At 49.2% G+C, this 22880-nt stretch overlaps 1 protein-coding gene across 4 annotated transcripts in view; it reads right to left on the bottom strand.

Annotated features, from left to right (window-relative positions):
* Positions 1–2913: 2913 nt before the first annotated feature.
* DIP2B (disco interacting protein 2 homolog B) overlaps positions 2914–22880 on the bottom strand; it is a 65513-nt gene continuing 45546 nt past the window's right edge. For all 4 annotated transcript variants that reach the window (XM_079329169.1, XM_079329170.1, XM_079329172.1 and 1 more), the window contains 25 exons: positions 22493–22557; positions 21975–22068; positions 21264–21383; positions 19686–19800; positions 19030–19169; positions 18718–18854; positions 18352–18432; positions 18114–18241; positions 16728–16842; positions 15612–15813; positions 15208–15317; positions 15015–15095; positions 14369–14492; positions 13932–14053; positions 12982–13093; positions 12479–12588; positions 11511–11641; positions 10838–11006; positions 9901–10071; positions 9404–9465; positions 9216–9273; positions 8706–8780; positions 6723–6900; positions 4814–4937; positions 2914–4027 (listed from right to left, as the gene is read on the bottom strand). In XM_079329169.1, coding sequence (XP_079185295.1) covers positions 3775–4027; positions 4814–4937; positions 6723–6900; positions 8706–8780; positions 9216–9273; positions 9404–9465; positions 9901–10071; positions 10838–11006; positions 11511–11641; positions 12479–12588; positions 12982–13093; positions 13932–14053; positions 14369–14492; positions 15015–15095; positions 15208–15317; positions 15612–15813; positions 16728–16842; positions 18114–18241; positions 18352–18432; positions 18718–18854; positions 19030–19169; positions 19686–19800; positions 21264–21383; positions 21975–22068; positions 22493–22557 — 3077 coding nt within the window. In that variant the 3' untranslated portion in view covers positions 2914–3774. The remainder of the gene's footprint in view (positions 4028–4813; positions 4938–6722; positions 6901–8705; positions 8781–9215; positions 9274–9403; positions 9466–9900; positions 10072–10837; positions 11007–11510; positions 11642–12478; positions 12589–12981; positions 13094–13931; positions 14054–14368; positions 14493–15014; positions 15096–15207; positions 15318–15611; positions 15814–16727; positions 16843–18113; positions 18242–18351; positions 18433–18717; positions 18855–19029; positions 19170–19685; positions 19801–21263; positions 21384–21974; positions 22069–22492; positions 22558–22880) is intronic.

Below are 22880 nucleotides of genomic sequence, written 5' to 3'. Positions count from 1 at the left end.
GGCGGTATTGGCGACATTGCCGGTATCGCCGGTATCGCCTGTATTGGCGATATTGCCGGTATTGCCGGTATCGCCGGTATTGGCGGTATTGCAGGGGAACAGCGCGGGGAAAGCGCAGTGCGGCCGGGACCGATCCCTCAGTTCAGGAAGCTGCAGGTAACGGGGTTCGGCCGCTCGGGGATGACCCCACAGCCGGTTTTAGGATCACGATGAGTTTTTGGGATCCAGTCTCTGACCCCCCTTCATGGCACAGCTCCTCAGCCATCACCGGCGATCACAGGGAATTCAGAGTTCCCTGCAAAGCACGAACTGCAGCGCTTCGAGGAACGGCGACCTTGCTCTGGATTTTCAGAGGATCCCGGAATTCCTGAGGTTGAAAAATCCACCAAAAACCGAGTCCAGGCTTGTCCTCCGAGCGGCACATCCAGGAATTCCCTGCAGCGCTCAGGGATGGGCGCTCCGAACCTCGGGGCGGCTCCGTGCGCGATAATTTCCCTTCTCACGGGGAAATTCCTGTGATCTGCCAGCCCCGATAAGATCCCAAATTCCCCTTTTCTCCAGCTGAGCCCCTTTCTCATCTCCCTCGGGAATTTTCCATCTCCTTCTCCTGCTGTTCCATCCCTTCCTTAGCCCAACTCCCTGCTCTGATCCCCAAAATCCCAAATTCCCCAAGCTGCAGGTACAGGTCACTGCCCAGCCCAGCTCCTTCACACCCCCAGAGCTCCAAAACTTCTGGAAAATATAAAATACTTACAAAGTTCTCCCTCTTCCCAGGATGAATTTTAACCCACATTTTCTTCCTTAAAAATAAAATTCCTTCATGGAAACAGTGCTGGAAGGACTAAACAAGCAACCAGGCATCAATATTTATTAACACAAGACAAAGGAAACACAATCAATGCGTTAATGAGACACTGTCCAGCCAGGTGTTAAATTTAAAAATGTAACTAATCTAACTTTAAATAAATAAAACCTTTATACATAATTACAGAATGCCGGAGTCTGGATTGGACAATGGGAAAGAGGTTGACAGAAATAAAAGCACAAAAAAAAAAAAAGCATCTAGGGCTAAAATTGATCTGGTTTTTATCACCTTATTTTAGGACAGTTAGTAGGACACAGCTGAATTGATTTAAACCAGAAATGAAGTGCAAATTCTAACAAAACAGGACAGAAGTGTCCTGTCCCCACCTCAGAGAAGGTTCAGAAACAGTGAGACACACACACAATGCTTTAGTCCAGTGGGAAGAATTCCCAATTTTTCAGTTTCACTGCAGGGGTAAGAGAAGGGAGCAGAGCCCTGAGCAGCTGCTGTCACACCAGGGCAGAGATTTCTTTGGGAAATGCCCCAGCCCTGCCCTCCTGGAATGAAGAATCTGCTTTGTTCCCCCCCAAAAAATATGGAAAGATCATCCCCAGCTCCAGAGGAAGGAGTGGAATGAATTGTGGAAATGTGGCAGAGCTGAGGGTGGAATTTGGGGATTGCTCCATCCTTCCTCCTCTCCAGCCAAAAGTGAGCCAAAAACAAGGACAAAGCACTCAGGGAATTCCAAGTGAGTGTTCCTGGAATGTTCTCTCCATCCCATGGGCAGGATGGAATGTGCTGCAAGATTTGGAGCACACAGGATAAAACCTCAAACTACAGGAAGCTATCAGTACCTATCCAAACCAAAACAATAAGGAAAAAAAAAATATCAATCCAGTCACGTTGAAAAATGCCATTTTAGGAATTCCATCTGGCACATTTGATGGGATTCACACACACGTTGTTTTATTTGTGAAAAATCACAAGTAAAAATAAAAGACAATCCTGGGATTGGACTTAAAATCTACTTCAGTGGACAAAAAAAAAATGTTTGTTGAAATAATTAATGTAAAGCTTTGAGTAAAGAAAAAGGTTCAAGACCACCAGTTTTCCCTGGAAAGGTCACAGTGGAGTGAAGCTGCTTGGCCAGGCCTGGGCTGGGCAGAAACACAAAAATGGTGACAAAGAACATGGAATAACAGGAATTTTCTGGCTGAAAGGGGAGAACAACCTTTGTGCACTTTACACCCAAAATAAGCTGCAGGACCAACTGTTTTAGTCACAGCCACTGTCCCCACTTGGTGTTCAATTTGTTAAAACTAAATATAATCAAGATTTTTTTGTGCATATTCTGATACTGTGGAAAACACAGACATGGTTCCAAAATGTGCCCCTGAAACCCAAAGTGTTTGCAAAAAACCTTAAAGTCCAGACCTGCCACAAAACTTCCAGTTCCTATTCCCCCACCAAATATTTTTCAAAAAAATATCATTTGAAACTTCTTATCTGAGTTTTTAAAGCTGCTTTTCTCAGTGAGGAACCACCAGGATGGACACAGCTGGGCTTTGCTTGTGGATCCTGCCACAGGATCTTCCAAGTCCACACCATAAACCTTTTAAAAACTGCCCTAAAAAAACTTTGTGTGAGGTAATCTGGAACATTTGAAAAGTTTATTTACACTGTATACCACATCTGACTCAAAAAAAAACCCTGTTGCAGGATCTGGTAGCAGCTCCCAAGGCTTCCAAAAATCATCTATTAGCACCCAGAGAAAATGTAATAGTTGTTAAAAGATGAAGAATTTAAAAAAAAATAATAAAATTCTGAGTCAAAGCTCAACCACCAGCTCTTCCCCCAGCAGGAAAATTTTGGACCTGCTGCTGCTTTAAGGATTCTCTTTCTTCCCATTCCCTAAAGTTGGAGCTGACACAGGATGTGGAAAGCTGGCATAGCAATTTTCTCTATTTTGTGAAAAATTTTGTGTTTGCCACAATTCCTGTGGCAAAAAAAAAAAAAAGAAAAAATTTGTGTCTGACTTAAACCTGGAATTCTGTTCTTTCAGGGAATGCTTTGAGGAGATTTTTGTTTCACCTGTGTCAATTCCAAGCTCAGGAATGTTTTTCCTTTCCACACCTGGTGCTCAGGATGAGGCAGAAGTTGTCCCTCAGTTCCTTTTCTACCCCATCCCATGCTGAATTCAGCCTCTTGGAGAAAAGATGGGCCTTAAAAACCAAAGGGTTCTACACACTCCTGGCCAGAATAAAAACACAAATGAAATCAGAAACCTGGGGAAGGTGGGAGCATCTCACATTGTGTCTAAGTCAATGCCAGGATGCTGAGGACCACAAAAGTCACCTGTCCTTAAAAGTCCTTAAAAGCATCAACCTTCAGCTGTCCTCACTAAGCCAAGTTAATTTTCTATCTAAGTGAATTATGTATAATAATATTTACATATTTAAAATATAGGCAAATTTCTTTTTTTTTTTTTTTTTCTTCTTTAAATTCCAGAAATCTCTATATGAATAAGCAACTCTGATTCTGTAAGTTATTGATTTGGTCATGGCACAATTGTCAAGAAGTTGTGTGAAAGGAGGTCATGGAGTAGGGAACTGCAGAACTCTGATGACCCTTTTCTTAATAGTTTATTATCTTAACTAAATAAACCCTCCCCTTATAGAATCCTAACCCGGGATTAGATAAAAATACAAATATGTACAAGGGGTGAAAAAGTAACACTACTGTCAAGGCCTTTGGGGGGGTTTGTAGCTCACACACTTTCCCACTTTGCAGTTCTCTAAAGCTCATGGTTCAGTAAACTGTTCCAAACGTTTGCTGCTGCTTCCCACACCCCCTGAAACCCCCAGCACGGGAGGGAGGCAATGTGGCAGCAACTTCAAACTTGAGATCAAGTATTAATAATTTTCACCAGCTTGATTTTTCCTAAGCATTCCTCCTCCCTCCTGCTGCCATCACATGTTGTAGGCAACGTAGATGGGGTCGAGCTGATCTGCCAGGAAACTGTCGCGCAGGTGCATGCGCTGCTTCTCGCCCCGCGAGTTGATGGGGATGACCCCAGGGTCCACCACCACCACCACCCCCACTATCAGGTAATGCTCCTCCAGCACCACGTTGGTGACCAGAGGAACCAGATCCAGAGCTTCCTGCTCACAGCCACACAGCTCCACCACCACCACCAGAAGGTTGGTCCAAGTGAACACGGCGCTGCAAAGGGAAGAACAAAACAAAATCAAATCCGGTTGGTGACACGTAGATGTAAAAGGTTTCAGTTGTTTATACTTAGGTGGAGGTTCTTGTGGCTATTACAGGCCCAGGGAGAATGTTAAAAGAGTTTTTCAGTCTGGCTTTCTCAGGCTCAGCTAGGATTTTTCTACTGTAAACATAATAGAATTATAACAAAAGATAAACACCTGCTGGATCCATGGGAAAGCTGGGACATGAGGTGTCTCCTCTGACCAATGAACTGTTTGTATTTTATTTTTCATGAACTGTCTTATTTAAAGGCATAAAAAACAAACTGTTCTTTCTGTTTTCTCTTTCCCCATGCAAGAGAGTGCCCTGTTACTGTGTCCTTTCACCACTCCATAACCCCCTATACAATAACAGGCTGCCACCTGCTTTGGGCTGCATTTCCAACCTAACTGTGACATGACTTGGTCCTGATGTGACAACAATCAGATCTATCTCCTGTATGAGACAGGAACCAACGCTGCTATCACCAACCCAGGAACAGCTCTTTACACCCCAGAGAGGGAAATCATCATTTCTGTGTTGAACTCAGTGAGAAAACCCTGAGCCTGTTCTCATCCGATGAAAAATCAGACGCACGACTTGCTGACGGCAACACAAAAAAACCTAAATTTCTCTTTTTTTTTTTTTTCCAGATAAAACCCTGCATCTCCCCTGTTTATTTATCAGCCAAACCCTGCACTGGCTGCCTGGAGGGCCAGTTCCAGCTGGGCCAGGCTGCTGCAGGCAGGGCAGTTTTACCATTCAGCGATGCTGCGGTGGGTGCGGGACACCGAGGTCTCGATGTCGATGGGGTGGTAGCGCAGCCCCCGCAGCTCCAGGGTCTCATCCAGGGCTCCCACCACGTACAGGGCATCGTGGCGCTCTGGGGAGAGACACAGCTGCCATCAGGGGCCTTGGAAAAACACAGCTAAAGAATCCCTGGATGGTTTGTATTGCAAGGGATCTTAAAGATTAGGCAGTGTCACCCCTGCCGTGGCAGGGTCACCTTCCACTGTCTCAGGTGCTCCAAGCCCTGTCCAGCCTGGCTTTGGGCACTGCCAGGGATCCAGAGGCACCCACAGCTTCTCTGGGCACCTCCCTCACAGGGAACAATTCCTGCCCTGTATCCCCTCTAGCCCTGCCCTCTGGCAGTTTGAAGCCACTCTCCCTTGTCCTGGCACTCCAGGCCCTTGTAAATAGTTTCTCTCCATCTTTGCTGCAGCTGCTTCAGGCACTGGAAGGCCACAGTTCAGTCATCCCAAAGCTTTTTTCCTCCAGGCTGAACAATCTCAGTTCTCCTCATAGCCTTGAGATTCCCATGTCCAGTCTGCCCAGCCCTGCCAGCTGTGCCTGTGCCTCTGCCAGCTGTGCCCCTGCTGTGTGCCCCTGTCCCTGCCAGCTGTGCTCAGGTGCAGCCATTGGTTAAACCATGAGATCCCCATGTCCAGTCTGCCCAGACCCCTTCCAGCTGTGCCCAGGCCCCTGCCAGCTGTGCCTGTGCCTCTGACAGCTGTGTTCAAGCATAACCCTTGATTAAACCACGACATTCCCATGGGAATATCCAGTCTGCCCAAGTCTCTGTCCTGTGCCCATGCCCCTGCCATGTGCCTGTGTCCCTTCCAGCTGTGCCCAGTCCCTGTCCCTACCCATCCCCAGCCCCAGCCCCTGTTCCTGCCCATTTCCCTTCCAGCCCTGCCCATCCCCATCCCCTGTCCCTCCTAGCCTAGCCCCGTGCCAGCCCCACCTCTGCTGGCCGTGGTCAGCTCTGTTCTCCCATCCCCTGTCCCATCCCCTGTCTCTCCTATCCCCTGTCCCATCCCCTGTCCCTCCCATCCCCCGTCCCTCCTATCCCCTGTCCCTCCCATCCCCTGTCCCATCCCATTCCCATCCCCTGTCCCTCCCAGCCCATCCCCTGTCCCTCCCATCCCCTGTCCCAGCCCATCCCCATCCCCTGTCCCTCCCATCCCCTGTCCCAGCCCATCCCCATCCCCTGTCCCATCCCATCCCCTGTCCCTGTCCATCCCCTGTCCCATCCCCACCTCCGCTGGCAGCAACTCTGTTCTCCCATACCCTGTCCCATCCCATCCCCATCCCCTCCCCATCCCCTGTCCCATCCTATTCCCATCCTCTGTCCCTCCCCTGTCCCATCCCCTGTCCCATCCCCATCCCCATCCCCATCCCCATCCCCATCCCCATCCCCTGTCCCTCCTAGCCTAGCCCCGTGCCAGCCCCACCTCTGCTGGCCGTGGTCAGCTCTGTTCTCTCATCCCCTGTCCCATCCCCTGTCCCTCCCATCCCCTGTCCCTCCCATCCCGTCCCATCCCATTCCCATCCCCTGTCCCTCCCATCCCATCCCCTGTCCCATCCCATTCCCATCTCCTGTCCCTCCCAGCCCATCCCCTGTCCCTCCCATCCCCTGTCCATCCCCTGTCCCATCCCCACCTCCGCTGGCAGCAACTCTGTTCTCCCATACCCTGTCCCATCCCATCCCCATCCCCTGTCCCATCCTATTCCCATCCTCTGTCCCTCCCCTGTCCCATCCCCTGTCCCATCCCCTCCCCATCCCCTGTCCCATCCCCATCCCCTCCCCTTCCCCATCCCCTCCCCCTCCCCATCCCCATCCCCTCCCCATCCCCTGTCCCTCCCCTCCCCTCCCGGCCCATCCCACCCCCGCTGGCCGCGGTCAGCTCCGTTCTCCTGACGAATCCCAGGTATCCGGTGCGTGCCCAGAGTGTCTGTGCCGCGTCCCCGAAGCTCAGGCGGGTGTTGAAGTGATCGGCCTGCAGGCTCTCGCTGTCGTAGATGGTGTAGTAGCCGCTGGCTGTGTGCGGGCTGTTCACCCAGATCTGTGCAGGGAGGGCAGAGCTCTCACCCTGCTGCCTGCAGTGCCGGGGGCAAACAGACCCTAACGAGGCTTTATCTGGCATTTCTGGGATCAAAACATTCACCTCCAGCTTCCAGATACCCTGCAGAGTCCTGGAAATGCAGCTTGAGATTGACTCTTGTACTATTTGAGGATTCATTGAGTAAATTGTGGATTTTTAACCTCCAACTCCCAAAGACTGCAGAGTCCTGGAAATGCAGCTTGAGATTGACTCTTGTACTATGTGAGGATTCATTGAGTAAATAGTGGATTTTAACCTCAAACTCCCAAACACTGCAGAGTCCTGGAAATGCAGCTTGAGATTGACTCTTGCACTAATTGTGAGGATTCACTGAGTAAATATTGGATTTTTAACCTCCAACTTCCAAACACTGCAGAGTCCTGGAAATGCAGCTTGAGATTGACTCTTGTACTATGTGAGGATTCATTGAGTAAATAGTGGATTTTTAACCTCAAATTTCCAAACACTCTGCAGAATCCTGGAAATGCAGCTTGAGATTGACTCTTGTACTATTTGAGGATTCATTGAGTAAATAGTGGATTTTTAACCTCCAGCTTCCAAATACCCTGCAGAATCTTAAAAATCTACTAAAAAATCTACTAAAGATCCACTCTTCCAGTAATTGTAAGGATTCATTGAGTAAATAGTGAATTTTTAACCTCAGGCTTCCAAACACTCTGCAGAATCTTAAAAATCTACTAAAAAAATCTACTTTTGCAGTAACTGTGAGGATTCACTGAGTAAATAGTGAATATTTAACCTCCAACTTCCAAACACTCTGCAGAGTCCTGGAAATGCAGCTTGAGGTCGACTCTTGCACTAATTGTGAGGATTCATTGAGTAAATAGTGGATTTTTAACCTCCAGCTTCCAAATACCCTGCAGAATCTGAAAAATCTACTAAAAAATCTACTAAAGATCTACTCCTGCAGTAACTGTGAGGATTCACTGAGTATATAGTGGATTTTTAACCTCAAGCTTTCAAATACTCTGCAGAATCTGAAAAATCTACTAAAAAAATCTACTGAAGATCCACTCTTGCAGTAACTGTGAGGATTCACTGAGTAAATAGTGAACTTTAAACCTCAAACTTCCAAATACCCTGCAGAATCTTAAAAATCTACTAAAAAATCTATTTTAAAAATCTACTAAAAAATCTACTAAAAAAATCTACTAAAGATCCACTCTTCCAGTAATTGTGAGGATTCACTGAGTAAATAGTGGATTTTTAACCTCCAACTTCCAAATACCCTGCAGAATCTTTAAAATCTACTAAAAATCTATTAAAAAAATCTACTAAAAATATACTAAAAAAAATCTATTAAAAAAAATCTGCTAAAGATCCACTCTTCCAGTAATTGTGAGGATTCTCTTAGTAAATAGTGGATTTTTAACCTCAAACTTTCAAAAACCCTGCAGAATCTTGGAAATGCATCTTGAGATCTCCTCCTGCAGAAACTGTGAGGATTCACTGAGTAAACAGATATTTTTAACATATCAAGTCCAAAATTGGATAATAACCCATCAACACAGATCAATATAATGGTGTGGAATCAAGATAATGTCAATTATACTATTTTGGAGCTAATTTGCAAGATTTAGGGTGGAACAAGCTTCTTTTCAAGTGGGTTTTCTTTGAACTTGACAGTAAAATAATACCTAAATTCTAAATACTCCAGCAATAATTCATTTTACAGAGGTCTGTATCACAGCTCCAAACTGTTCCCCAGCAGGAAAATGTCCCCAAGGAGCAAAACCTGACCTTACCTCCCCAAGGTGAGAATCTCCCAGAGGACCTTTTGTCTCTGGATTGACAATGACCACTTTGACTCCAGGCAGAATCTAAAGAGCACAAGAAGAAAATGTGCAACCCCTTGTTGGATTATTTTCAGCATAATAAAACACCCAGGTTCAATCAGGGCAGGGATATCACAAACAGGGATAAAACAACAAGGTAAAATCAGGGTATGGAATCACAGGTAAAATATTCTGGGCATATACATGTTGCTAAACCTTGATTTTGAAGAATTCACCTGAAAAAATCTCTTTCTGTTAAGATGTGAGGGAGTAAGAGCAACAGTAAATCCCAAATTCAGGCTGATTTTAAGAATATCAGACCCCACATTTCTGATATGGTTCATTTACTGCAAAATGGAATAATTTTCCTAACAGTTCCAGCAAAACACACTCCTAAATCAAAGGGAAATTAAACCAAAGTGACCTTGCAGAGGGGCAGGAGTGTGACAGGACAAGGGAAGAGGGGACACATGGAATTACCTTCCCAGACTCAGAGAGCAGCAGGCTCTGAGGAGCTCCTCGTTCCACCAGACGGACCCTGGATGGGAAAAAAAAAATATTTTCAGGGAAAAAAAAAAAGAGCTGAAGTGTCTGGAGTGGTGTGAAAACTCAGCACCACCACAGGGTTTGATAGAGTTAATAAATTGGTTTGAGTGAATTTACAGTACCTGTCATGTCTCAAGGATTTCAGGTCTACATACACCGTGGTGGGATCGGGCCCCGACGTTCCCTGAGGAGTTTAAATATTTGAAATAATCATGGATGTCTTTAGAGCAGCTGGAATAATTTCTGCCTGAGCTCAGAAATATTTCTAGGGGTTTCTTGCAGCAAAATTCTTGCTGATATTCCCCCCAGCTAAGAGAAAACCTTCATAAAGCAGGTGACTTTCTGGAACACCTGTATGGAAAGCAGCTTTGGGGAGGTGACTTTCAGTCAACAGGTGACTTTCTGGAACACCTGTATGGAAAGCAGCTTTAGGAGGTGGGGGAGACACCCCAAACCTTCCCACTATATGAAAACAAACAGCTCAGATTCATGTTTTGAGCATCTGTGACACAATTGGGCTGAAAAGCTGCTGAAACCTGGCGCCAGCTGTTCTGTGAGACGTGCACAGATGGGGAGTGTGGAACAAAGCCTGGCATCTCAAAAAAAAAAACCAGCTCACCTGTAAGCAGATGGCCACGTTGACCCGTGAGCCAAAGGTGGTGCTGACAGCTCTGGGGGAGAGGCCAATGTCCTTGAAGAGTTTGGAGAAGGAGTGAGTGAGGGAGACCCGTGGCCGCTCCTCGGCCACCACCACGCAGGTCCTCACACAGGACAGGTTAATGCCTCGAGCCTGCAACACACCAAAGGGGGGTCCAGGATATTCCAGCCAGGAGGGGGCTCAGGGGATTTAGTACAGTGCTGAAAACCCCCTTTTTTTCTGATTTTATTGGGTTATGAATTGTGTCTGAGCAGAGCCTGGAAATGCAGTCAGAGCAGGACAGGGACTGACAGTGCTGCCTCCTCTGCCCCAGCTCTCAGCAGAGCTGACACCTCTGAGTCACCCAAGTCATCCACTAGGGTTGCACTAACACTGCAACAACACTGGGACCATTTTTATTTCCATTTTATTTATTTCAGAATGCTGTGAGCAGCAGCAGGCTCTGCTCACATGCAGAGCTCTGTGCCTCCCCAGAGAACAGAGCCTTGACCTCCCAGAGCCACAGCTCCAGGAAATCCCAGGGAAAAGCCACCTCAGGCATGGCATGGAGCTGTTTTTTTCCCTTCTCCCATCTGCAAGGAGAACACAGCTCCATGGAGCAGCTCTCCTGGCATGTGCTTTCCATCATGTGCAGCCTGAGCCTCCACTGCAGGCTGTTACATAAGGAATTGCTGCAGAGCAGAGCTGGGATCCTCCCTGCTCAGGGACATTCCCTGACAGGTGCTCCCTGCTCTGCCCAACCCTCTCCTCCTCTCCTGGGGCTGCAGCTTTTGCAGATTTGCTTTTGCAGCATCTCTGGCTTGGAGATTTGTGCAGTGGGAAAATCACTGTATCACTTTGCTTTACTACCAGAGTTTCCTTAATTTATCTAACATAACACTCAGGAAATGTTTCTTACCTTTAACATTTCAACTTGGTTTCCAAGTCCCTTTGTACACAGTTCCATGACTGAATAGGAACAGAAAGTGTCCCTTATTTTATACTGGCTGACAGTAGATAACCAGAGAAAAAGATTGGATTCCAGCTCCATAGGAGGAATTAAAATTGACTGATGTCCAGAATACACACTGTGAAAAACATTAAAGGAGAAAACATTTTAGTGAAGCTTGTAATTATCTTTAAATTAATATTTACTGTATTTGCACATCACATTCCTGCCAGTCCAAAGGCAGGTTGTGGGACTGCACCTGAGACAAACCAGAGCAGCAACATTTTAAAAATTCAACTTACTGTACAAGAATAACAATTTATCCACACACAAAAACACACACTGACAGTGAAGGAAGAGAACTGGCCCAACCCCACACAGAACAAAACCTCCCTTATTGTAACATGTAATCAAGGAAGAAAGGGAAGAGAAATTATTCTAAAGCCAGGAAGATTTGGCAGCACAAACACACAGAGTCAGGATGGGACAACATCTTGTTAATCTGCAGCAAAAGGCAACACATTGTCAACTCAAAGACAAATTTCCCCTCATTGTAAATTAAAATCATTCAGTAATTACACCCAGAGGATCCATTTCCAACCAGCCAAGAGTTCATCACCCCCCTCCCCCCCAAAATTGCTACCTGCAAAGGCACCAGAGCACAAATCCCAGCCCGCAGTAGGGGTCCAGACAAATGGCAATCTGCCGGGAGGAGTAGAGCTCACACTGCAGCTTGATGGCCCTGCAGAGGCCACTGACAGCAGCATGGGACATCTGCAACACAGGGAGGGGACACTGCTGCAGCCAGGACAGCCAAGGAGCTCTGGGGACAGCTGGGCTGAAGGCACAGCTGGGCTTTGGTTCCTCACAGCAGAGAGTGCAGAGCCCTGAGCCCAACAGGGGCAGCTGCAGTTTAACCTGAAGTGGTTTTGGAGTTCCACCTCAATGTGAGGGAGAACCTGAAGCTCTTTTAAAAGTTTCACCTCAAGGTGAGGAAGAACCTGAAGCTCTTTTTGGAGTTTCACCTCAATGTGATGAAGAACCTGAAGCTATTTTTGGAGTTCCACCTGAATGTGAGGGAGAACCTGAAGCTCTTTTTGAAGTTTCACATCAACGTGAGGAAGAACCTGAAGTGTTTTTGGAGTTCCACCTCAATGTGATGAAGAACCTGAAGCTGTTTTTGGAGTTTCACCTCAAGGTGAGGAAGAACTTTACACAGAGATTGGGGGATGTCCAGAGCTCCCTTCCAGCCCTGCCCATTCTCTGATTCCAACTCCAAACACACAGCAGCACTAACAACAGCCTAAAGCTTTCCTTTCTAATTTTTCTCCTCCTTTTTCTGACTGCATCCCTATTCTGCTCTTGGTGAGCAGAGCTCAGAGCTCTGCTGCTCTCTCCAGTGGGAGGCAGCAGCAGAATTCCTGATCCCACTGTAGAAACCTCTCCTCCTCCATGGCAGAACTAACCCAGAACTGAAGCCCACAGCTTTGTTAGAAGAAAATCAGGGTCTTTGTTTAAGCTACAAGTTGGAGGTGGAGATCAAGGGGAGGTGACTCAGAGGGTCAGGAAAAGACAAGATACAAATCCACATCCCATAACCCCTTACTATACCTTTACTCCTGTGAGCATGCCTGTTGTAGAAACACTAAAATCTAGATAAGCCAACATTTCAGGTGTGGGTGGCTTGTAGATCTGGGCCAGTCGCTTCCTGGGCAAGTCATCTGTGCAGGAGAGAAATAAAATGGTTAATTTGGGTTTCTCTACTGGTGTTTGAAAGGAGAATACAACTTTCCAAACACCAGAGATGGGATAGAAAGCTTTCTGTTAATTCTCTTTCCAGAAGAGACAGGCTATGCCAAAACTCCCACATGGAAAATTATTTCTTCTCAGGAAAAGGGAGAAAACACCAACTTGCCCTTGTCTTTAGCAGGTTAAAGTTGTCTCCAGCAGTCCCTGAGGTCACTGCAATCATTTCCCATACACAGCTCAATACAGAGGAGTTCCCAGTGAACAAGGGCACAGCTGGGATCACTTTTGTACATATTCAAACACATTTTCAGGAGCCACTCAGTGAAATGGGGGACAGCCCCTCTGGAAGTCACCAGGGATCTCACCTGTGTCAATGATGGTTGGCCAGGTTTTCACATCCACAGCCCCAGCTGCCTCTCTGGACTTGAGCAGCCTCATCAAGGTCTGGGTTGTGAGGATGCAGGCAGCTTTGCTGACCTGCAAACAGAAACTCACTGAAACAGCACTGTCTGTGCAAGAATTGATCTTCAGAGACTTTTTCATCATCTGCAGCAAACCTGAATTCCTTTCTCTGGCTTTGCACTCTGCCTGCCCTTCACTAAACCCCCAGAGAAGGTGTCACAGCAACATCCAGCTTTCTGCCCCATGCTGTCTGCTGGTTACTGGGCTTGGGAAGTGATTTAACTGCAGGATTTGGACTTCCCCAGCAACAAGGAGCATCCAGGTGAAATTCTGGGTGCCAGCATCATGTTGGTGTTCTCAGCAAGCACCTGCACTCTGTCTGTGAGGAGGTGGATCTCTCTGGCATTCTATGAATGACAACAGTGTCCCTCAGCTCCCAGATGTGCCTCCATCCCTCTCACACAGACAGCTGGGCCACCTCTGGAGCCTGAGGCTGGAGCAGGGCTCAGTGTGACACAGTGACACCCCTGCAGCCCCCAGCCACAGTCCCTGTGCCAATGACACCCCTGCAGCCCCCAATCACAGTCCCTGTGACACAGTGACACCCCTGCAGCCCCCAGTCACAGTCCCTGTGCCAGTGACACCCCTGCAGCCCCCAATCACAGTCCCTGTGACACAGTGACACCCCTGTAGCCCCCAGTCACAGTCCCTGTGACACAGTGACACCCCTGCAGCCCCCAATCACAGTCCCTGTGCCAGTGTCACCCCTGCAGCCCCCAATCACAGTCCCTGTGCCTGTGTCACCCCTGCAGCCCCCAATCACAGTTCCTGTGACACAGTGACACCCCTGCAGCCCCCAGCCACAGTCCCTGTGACATAGTGACACCCCTGCAGGCTGCCCCCCTGCACTCACCTCCACAATCATCCTCACTGTGGGCAGGGTGGCCACCAGGCTCTGGGCGTGGGGCGGGCGCACGGTGACAGGGACACAGCCCGAGTACAGGCAGCCATAGAAGGCTGTGATCAGCTCAATGCCTGCAGGACACCACAGGGGGACACTGGGCAGGGCACCCTGGGCACAGCAGAGCCCTGCTGCCCCTCCCCTGGGATAAAGAAACACTCCCACTGCAACATCAGCAGCATGAGGAAGATGAGGAGAATTGGGATAGGGGATGGGGAAAGGAAAGGAAGCACAGAGGAAAGCAGGAAAAGAACATCCTGAGTGCCAGCTGACTCCAAAGTCAGGCAGGACACACCAGTGAGCACCTCTCCCTAGCACTGAGTGCCCCTCCTGCATTTCCAGATCCCACAGAAAGCCCAGGCTGTGTTTCCCCAGTGGGAGTCACTCACCAGGAGGATAAAGAAGCACCACATTGTCCCCTGCATTGAGATGGCCTTTGTCACACAGCACTGATGCAATCCTCTCAGCCTTTTTGTGCAGCTGCAGGCAGGTGGCTGTGCACACAGTGGTTCCCTTGAAAGGAGGCAAAAATGCTCAAAACAGGGGCTGGCACAGCACAAAGTGGCTGCTGTGGAATGAACCCAAGCTGCTGGCTAGCAGGAGCTACAGCTACCAGTTATCTCTACCTAAAGGCTGCTGGCCACTCATCCACTACAGAGATGGAGTTAGATCTGCTCTAGAAAGTTCTACCTTCCAGGGAGTCAGTTCAGCTCTTCTTGCACCAGAACCTTGCCAGAATATACTCAACACCATTGATAGGGGTGGTGGCACCAAGGGACACACCATTAACTGCTACAGGAACCAGTGGGACCTACAAACATGCTCAGTTTTAAAATGAAGTGTCAAACCATGAGAATCATGTGCTGAAGGGACCTAGAGGGCCAAAGACTCAAGTTTTAAGTCATAAATCTTTGGGCAAAATCTGATACAGAGGCTAAGGAGAGGCACTGCAGAGGGCAGAAGATTTTGAAGAGTTTCTCACTGGCACTGCATAACACATGGACCTTAAAACCCACCAAGTCAGCACTGAGTTACCTTGGCATTCAATAAAAGGAAGAGTGGGTGGTCAGGAGTGGCTTGAGCTCTCCACTGCAACACTTCTGTCAGGAACTGGTGCTGGAACAGACAGGCAGAAATTCAGCACCAGCTTCTCCTTCAGTGCTTCCCACTCTGCACCCAGGAGAGGAAACTCCTTCCCATTCTCCAGCTGCCCCAAACACTGATTTACCTTTTTAACTAAATCATTGTCCTCTATTTGACCCAGATCTCTCCCAGAGGCTTGAGCAATTCTCTTCCCAGCAACCAGGTTCCCCACCATCACAGAGGCAGGGCCCACACCTGTGGAGAGACATCAGCATTTTGGGAAAAAGGGGCAGAGAGTGTGTGCAGGATCCCAGTGCCCCTGGCAGTGAAACCTCACTGATGGAGCTCAGCAGGCACTGCTGCTCTCTGCTCATCAGTGAGATCAAAGCAGGAATCAAAATTCCTGAGTAACACATGCAAAGAGAGGGCTGGAGCACAGCCCAGCCATGGGGCACAGCACAGGGACTGGTCCCAGTACAGGGACTGGGACACCACTGAGGTTGGGGCTCTGAGCCCCAGTTTAACACAGACAAAAGGGGCTCAGGTTACCTGGCTGTTTCTGCCTGGGCTTTGGCAAGTTAGTCACACACGTGTGTGGGCACATGAGGATGTTGCAGGGGTGCAGAGAGCCCTCCAGAAAGTGCTGCTTGGTTTGGGAGATGTGGATCCCTCCCAGAGGAGTTTTTGGCAATGTGTTGGCTGGCACCAGAGCAAGGCAGTAAACACCCACTTGGTGAATGCTGTCAATGGCCTGGAGAAAGGAGAGAGGGTCACTGGCACTGCTGGGCACAGCCTGACACTGACACTCTGCAGGAGAAACCCCTGCACCTGTGAGGTCAGTCACTGACATCCCATTTCACCTCTGAGCCCTGCAGTGTGGGTACATCCCTGCCTCTCCATCCCATTTCCCAGACACCAAATCCATTTTTAAATCTTTCATGACCAAAATCCCAAAATATCCACGGCTGCCTGATGAATCACACGACTGTGATCTCAGGACTGCATCCATCTGTCTCCTCTGAACCATCACACTCTGTTCCCTCCTGCCCACCTCAGCATTCAGCCATCTGATCCATTATTCACCAGGTAATTCCCTGATTTTCCACCCCAGCCTGCACACTCCACTCCCTGAATATCATTCCTGGAATGACACACATGCAGCTCTCAAAGGAAGTACCTGCTGCTCATTCTTTTAGGACCACACTCATTCAGCTGCTCAGGACTTTCCCTGCCCACTTGGTCCTTGCTGAAAATGCATCTCCAAAGAAAAGAGAGGCTTTAAAGCCAAGCTCTGAGCTCCACATGACCCAGACTAAAAGCAGAACTGAAAAAGCCTGAGCACAGATCTGCTCAGAGAGGAGAATGCCAGAGCCCCTCTGTTCTCCTATGGAATCTCAGATTGATTGAGGAGCTTATCCTCAAAATTTAACTTAAATTTTAACTTAAAAATTTTAACTTACAATTAACTTCCTGCTCTTTCAGTGTGAAACCATTCCCCTTGCCCTGTCACCCCAGCTCCCTCAGGACACAGCAGAGGCACCCAGTCCATGACCCTGCACAAAGCCCTTGTGCCAAGAGGGATGCACAGCTTGTGGTTCCCTCCACTCTCCATGCTCTGCTCTGCCCACAGCCCAAAAGCAGCAGCATTTCCTTGCCCTGCTGTACCTGCAGCACCCTGCTCATCCACTGGAAGCTGTCCTCCTCAGAGGCATCTGGCCTCTGCTCTGCCACCACCACGATCCTCTCGTCGTAGAACACAGACACAGAGAACACTGCAATCCTAAGGGAAAAGGGCACAGCCACTCTGCAGTTTCACTCCTTGGAAACCAAGGAGAGACTCAAGACACAACTTGTAAAATTAACCAAAAGAGGAAAAAGCATCAAATAATGAACAGAGTCAATACTGGGAAGTATTCAAGGGGTTAATTCCACTTTCTGATGAAATTCCCATCTGGCACAGTTCTCCCAACCTGCTGTCACATTCCTGTTCCAACTTCTGGCAAAGCACAAATGAAAGGAGATTTAAAGGCACCTACATGAAGGTTTAAAATCTCTCACTAAGAATTGGAGATGTGAGCTCCAGCCATGCCTGAAGATCTAGAAAATTATACCTACCACTACTAAATAAAAATCAAATATCTTTGGACATTAATGAAACTCTTCCTTGCTGCACCAGCCAGCAGCTAACAACTGCAACCCTGCAGAGACACAGAATTCATTTCTCCATGTGGTTGACTTATCTTGCTGTTATGTGATTGCTTTCCCTGAACACAGACTTGATGAAAAACCAGAGAAAAAGATCTGTGCTGGGCAGAATCAGGGCAATCAAAAATTGAGCTAAAAGAGAAAGTACTAAAGGTGTGGGAGCCCAGGGCGTACCCCTGGCCTCCTTGGGGGTCTCAAAACCCCCCTGGCAAGGGTCTCAAAGACCTCTGAGTGAGACCCTGGTGTCACAGGTGCTAAATTCTAACCCCTGGGGGAAGTTGTCAGCACAAGGAGAATGGAAACAAGCTGCCAAAATTAGTGAAGTGTAAATTAAGTTGTTAGAATGTAAATAAATAGGTTTTCTTAAATGTTTATGATAAGAGACACGTGGCCAAAATGGAGAATTTGGGGGGTGGACACCTTTTCCTCCTTCTTCTCCATGTCATCCATGTTGGGTGACACGTTGGCACTCTTAAATTGGATGGGGTCAGGGCTGGGCCATTTAATAAAATTGTATTGTATTAAAAAAATTTTGTACACATGTAATACGTAGTACAAACTATCTAAGATAAGCCCTGCCTTCACCAGGCAGATTCCACCATAACTGCCAGGCTGAGCAGACCCTGCTAGCCAGGCAAAAAGTCCCTGAAAAAAAAAAACCCACAACAATCCTTGGAAAAAAACTGTCTCCAGCAATCTCTCTTTGGCTGCTTCAGAGAAAAACAGGGTTTGAAGCAGTTTTGTGTCCCTCTGAGGTGATCTCAGAGCAAAGGAGAAACCCCAGAATGGACCAAAGGTTGTGTTTTGCTTTCCTCCATGGGGAGGGCCAAGGGTTTTTGTGCTGACCTTCCCCTGTAGACTGTTTTGATGGACTCCACTGCCAGCCCAGTGGCCACGATGTCGTCGGCGTTGTGCCTCCTCCCGCTGACCGTCAGCAGCCCGTCCATCTTCCCAACCACAAACACCAAACTGCCCTGCAAGACAGGGGAGCAGCTCTCAGACAGCTGCTTCTCTCACATCCTCCCTCCCCAAAAAAAGCAGCACTGAAGGGTCAGAGCAGTGCAGCTCTGCCTGCATCACCTACAGGGCCAACGAATCCCAGCAAGCCGGAGCGCACGAAGGGCACTTCCCCCACTGGAGAGCCAGAGGAGTTCACAGGGATCACCTGCAACACAGGGAGGCAATTGGAGCAAAAACAGCCTCAAGAGAGAGAGAGAAACCTTCCCTAAAAGAGGGAGAAAAACCACCCCAAAAATTGCACTTCAGGTGAGGGAAGAGGAGGAGGGATGGGAAGCCTCAGTACTGGTCTTTAGGAGGAGATTCTAACTGCAAGGAGCTTTCCAGTGTATGTTTATTAAAAAAAAATAAAATTAACACTTCAGTTATAAACCCAAGACCAGCAGTTTCACACAGAAAATGGGGCAGGAAAGCTACACTCTGCTGGACATACCTCAAAAGTGTTCTTTGTCACCCCTGCCAGCCCATAGTACATCATTCCTCCTGCTCTGGAGCTCACACAGATCTCACCAATCTCATCGGTTTTACAGAGCTGGGGTGGCCCATCTGGTTTCACTATACACATCATGCCTAGGACAAATCAGGCTTTGTTAAAATCAGCACCAAACTTAGAACTGACACATTTAATGGTGACAGAAATGACAAAGTCTGGCACTGTCCCACCTCTCCCACACTGATATGGGAGAGAACACTGAATTATTGTGCTCCTAAAACATCCCCAAAAACATCTCATGCCTGTTTTTACCTCCTGGCATCACGTGCCCCACGTCCTGGACAGTCAGAGCAGAGTTTTTATCTTCAGTGTTGACCCGGATCACCCCAAAACTCAGCCCATTCATGGACAGGATGGCTCTGCCTGGCAAAGGGGCCCCAGGGACTCCAGGCCTGGGAGGATATAAAATCAATAAAACACTCCAATCAGGCACCCAACTCAGTGTTAGACTCAGATGGAGATGTTCAGCAGCAGAAATGGGTGTGTTCAGTTTTTGCTTTGTATAATTATTTCAAACTGGGATCCCCACCCAGGGGAGCCACGTTTCATTCCCTAAGGAATTGTGGAATTGTGTTCTGCAGCTCCTGGGCCAGCTCAAAGCCCATCTGCCAGGCCTGCAGGGCTGGAATACAGGATGAGAATATCCACTGGATCTCAAACCTCATCTCAGACCCAGAACAGCTCCCAGGCTGTGCAATCAGCAGGAGGAAAAGCAGCAGCACTCAGGCACTGCTGAGCTGTCACACAGCTCAGAAATCACCTGGATCTCAGCAGGGAGCTTTAACAGCTCAGTGACTTGAGTACCTGAGCATGCACAGTAAATGTCAGAGGAGTTTATTACAGGCTTAAATCAACTGTGAGCAGCCCCAGTGTGAAGAAAGGCCAGGCTGGGTGAGCCAAGCTGTTACCTTCGGATGGCCACAGTCATTGCCTCAGGGGAGGTGGCACAGGGACAAATTGCCTCTGGTTTCAGCCCATGGCTCTGAAACAAGCTCAGGAAGGCATCACAGGAGGAAACAGACCCTAGGAAGAAAGAAAAGATGGACTAGGATTCACAGGTTTTAATTTGGTGCCCATCTATAGGAAGGATCCAGAGGAGAATCTGGGAAACTGCAGGAGGAAACAGCCTCAGGTTGTGCTGAGGAGGTTTAGGTTGGATATTAAGGAAAATCTCCTCACTCAAAGGATGGAACAAGCCCAGAGTGGATATTTGATATATTGGATTCTGCCCAGAGCAGCAGTGGAATCACAACCCCTGGAGGGGTTTTAAAGGATGTGTGGATGTGGCACCTGGGGACAGGGTTAAGGGTTGGATTTAATCATGTTAAAGGTTCTTTTCCAGGCTGAACAACTCTCTGATTTTATAAACACTGCCCCCCATCCTAATCTCCCTTTTGCTGACAACCCAAAGGATGGCAACACAGAAACCTCCTGTCCTGTGCTCAAACAGCACGAGCCAGGGGAGCTGTACTGATCCCAGGGGCTGGGAGGGGGCTGGGGACACTCCCAGGGGACAGGGGACACGGCCAGGGACACTCCCAGGGGACAGGAGACATGCCCAGGTGACATTCCCAGGGGATAGGGGACATGCCCAGGGGACACTCCCAGGGGACAGGAGACATGCCCAGGTGACATTCCCAGGGGATAGGGGACATGCCCAGGGGACACTCCCAGGGGACAGGAGACATGCCCAGGTGACATTCCCAGGGGATAGGGGACATGCCCAGGGGACACTCCCAGGGGACAGGGGACACGCCCAGGGGTTGGCAAGGGACAGGGGACACTCCCAGGGGACAGGGGACACTCCCAGGGGTTGGGAGGGGACAGGGGACACTCCCAGGGGACAGGGGACACTCCCAGGGCACTCCCAGGGGTTGGGAGGGGACAGGGGACACGGGTCACTCCCAGGGGTTGGCAGGGTTGGGAGGGGACAGGGGACACGCCCAGGGGACACACCCAGGGGCACTTCCAGGGGTTGGGAGGGGACAGGGGACAAGTGACACTCACAGGGGTTGGGAGGGGTTGGGAGGGGACACTCCCAGGGGACAGGGGACACACCCAGGGGCACTCCCAGGGGTTGGGAGGGGACAGGGGACAAGTGACACTCACAGGGGTTGGGAGGGGACAGGGGACAGTCCCAGGGGACAGGGGACACGGGGACACTCCCAGGGGCCAGAGGACACCCCTGGGGCTGGGAGGGGCCAGGGGCCAGGGGACACTCCCAGGGGTTGGGAGGGGACACGGGGACACTCCCAGGGGCCAGGGGACACGCCCAGGGGACACTCCCAGGACACTCACAGGGGTTGGGAGGGGACACAGGGACACTCCCAGGGGTTGGGAGGGGACACGGGGACACTCCCATGGGCCAGGGGACACGCCCAGGGGTTGGGAGGGGACACAGGGACACTCCCAGGGGTTGGGAGGGGACACGGGGACACTCCCAGGGGCCAGGGGACACGCCCAGGGGACACTCCCAGGACACTCACAGGGGTTGGCCCCGTCGGTGACGATCAGCATGCGCAGCGAGCTCAGGCTCACGTCCCTCTGGTCCCGATGGGCCATCATGGCCCAGTGCAAGTCCCGACACTTCACCAGGGCCACTTTAGCTGCAGCAGCACAGAGACACCTCAGCACCAACCAAACCTTCCAACAGCTACTTCTCACAAATCACAGGGTGACAGCAAAGCCACAGTGGCATCTGCTGGGGCACTGCCACCACCTGAGCCAGGGTCTGTCACCACCACAGCTCCTCCTCCAAGGATCAACCATTAATTATCAGCCTGAAAGCCTCAGGGGGGCCAGGCCAGGACCCACCACCTCCTTGGGTTCATAAAAGAAACTGGCTCCAAGTCACAACATCCCCACCATTGCAGGCCATTAGGATTTTGGGAAATGGCAAAGTCCCCTCCCTTGCCAAGCTGTCACATTCCTGCTCCAGCCTCTGGCAAGCTCCCAGTGCAAGGGGTTTACAAGGGGGTTTAAAATCTCCTGTTGAGTCTTAGACATGAGCTCCAGCTCTGCCTGATATGAAAATCATATCTACAACCACAAAATAAAATCAACTATCTATGGATATTAGTGAAACTCCTGGCCCTCCAGATTTGTCATGGAAGAGCAAAAAAGATTTGAGATTTGATTTTCCCTCCCTGGTGGATGCTGAGAGCTCCAAGCTGAAGTTGGGGATCACCCTGAGTTACCTTTGTGGGCATGAACCCTCTGCACCCAGGAGAGAGGACAGGTTTTCATCACAGAGTAGGGCACACTGATAGTGTGCAGCTTGTTCATCACATTCTGAAAAGCAGCAAAAGGATTGTTAGGAAAGGGATCACAAAGATTTCACTGAGTTATCAGAAATCAGGGTCACCCCCAGTCCCCACCAATGAGTTCACAGAGGTTTAGTCAGGATGATTCTGGGAACTGGCTGGGAGAGAAATGGTTGTTTGAGCAGACAATGGACTCAAATGATACTTTTATCACACAATCATAAATTTAGGGATGGCTTGGGTTGGGAGGGACATCTCCCCCTGTCCAGCCTGGCCTTGGACACTTCCAGGGATCCAGGGGCAGCCCCACCTTCTCTGAGCACCCTGTACCAGGCCCGCCCCACACTTACAGAGAAGAAACTTTTCCTTATTTAAAAAAAAAAAATAAAATCTAGATTTCCCCATCTAACCATTACTGTCTGATTCCAGAGCTCTGGAGTGCCTCAGCTCACCGTTAGGATGCCATGCCACAGCCCTGCATCCTTCTTAAAATCCAAAACATTCACGATGGTTTCACCTGGCAAGAGAAAAAGGTGGAGCTGTCACAGCACAGCTGTGCCCATCAGTGCTGCAGGATCTGCTCAGGGGGTGAAGCTGTCATGATCTGTCAGAGCTGATCTGCCAGACAAAGCCTGTGTTACACTCAGAGCTCCCTGTCACATCCATTCCTGAGCAGGGACATTTCCAGAAAGCTGCCAGGAAATCCCAGTGCAGCCTCAGGTGTCCATCAGTGGGACAGGAAGGGGTTGAGGTTCATCATTCAAGCCCTGACTCTCAGCAGTGATGGGATTCTGAAAGGCAAACTTTGCATTTTAAAGCTCTATAAATAATTTCACTCAT

Source organism: Erithacus rubecula (genome assembly GCF_903797595.1).
Source record: "Erithacus rubecula genome assembly, chromosome: 31".
NCBI classification, from domain to species: domain Eukaryota; kingdom Metazoa; phylum Chordata; class Aves; order Passeriformes; family Muscicapidae; genus Erithacus; species Erithacus rubecula.
Note: the sequence above shows the minus strand (reverse complement) of the source record. Positions and strands in the feature narration are given on the sequence as shown.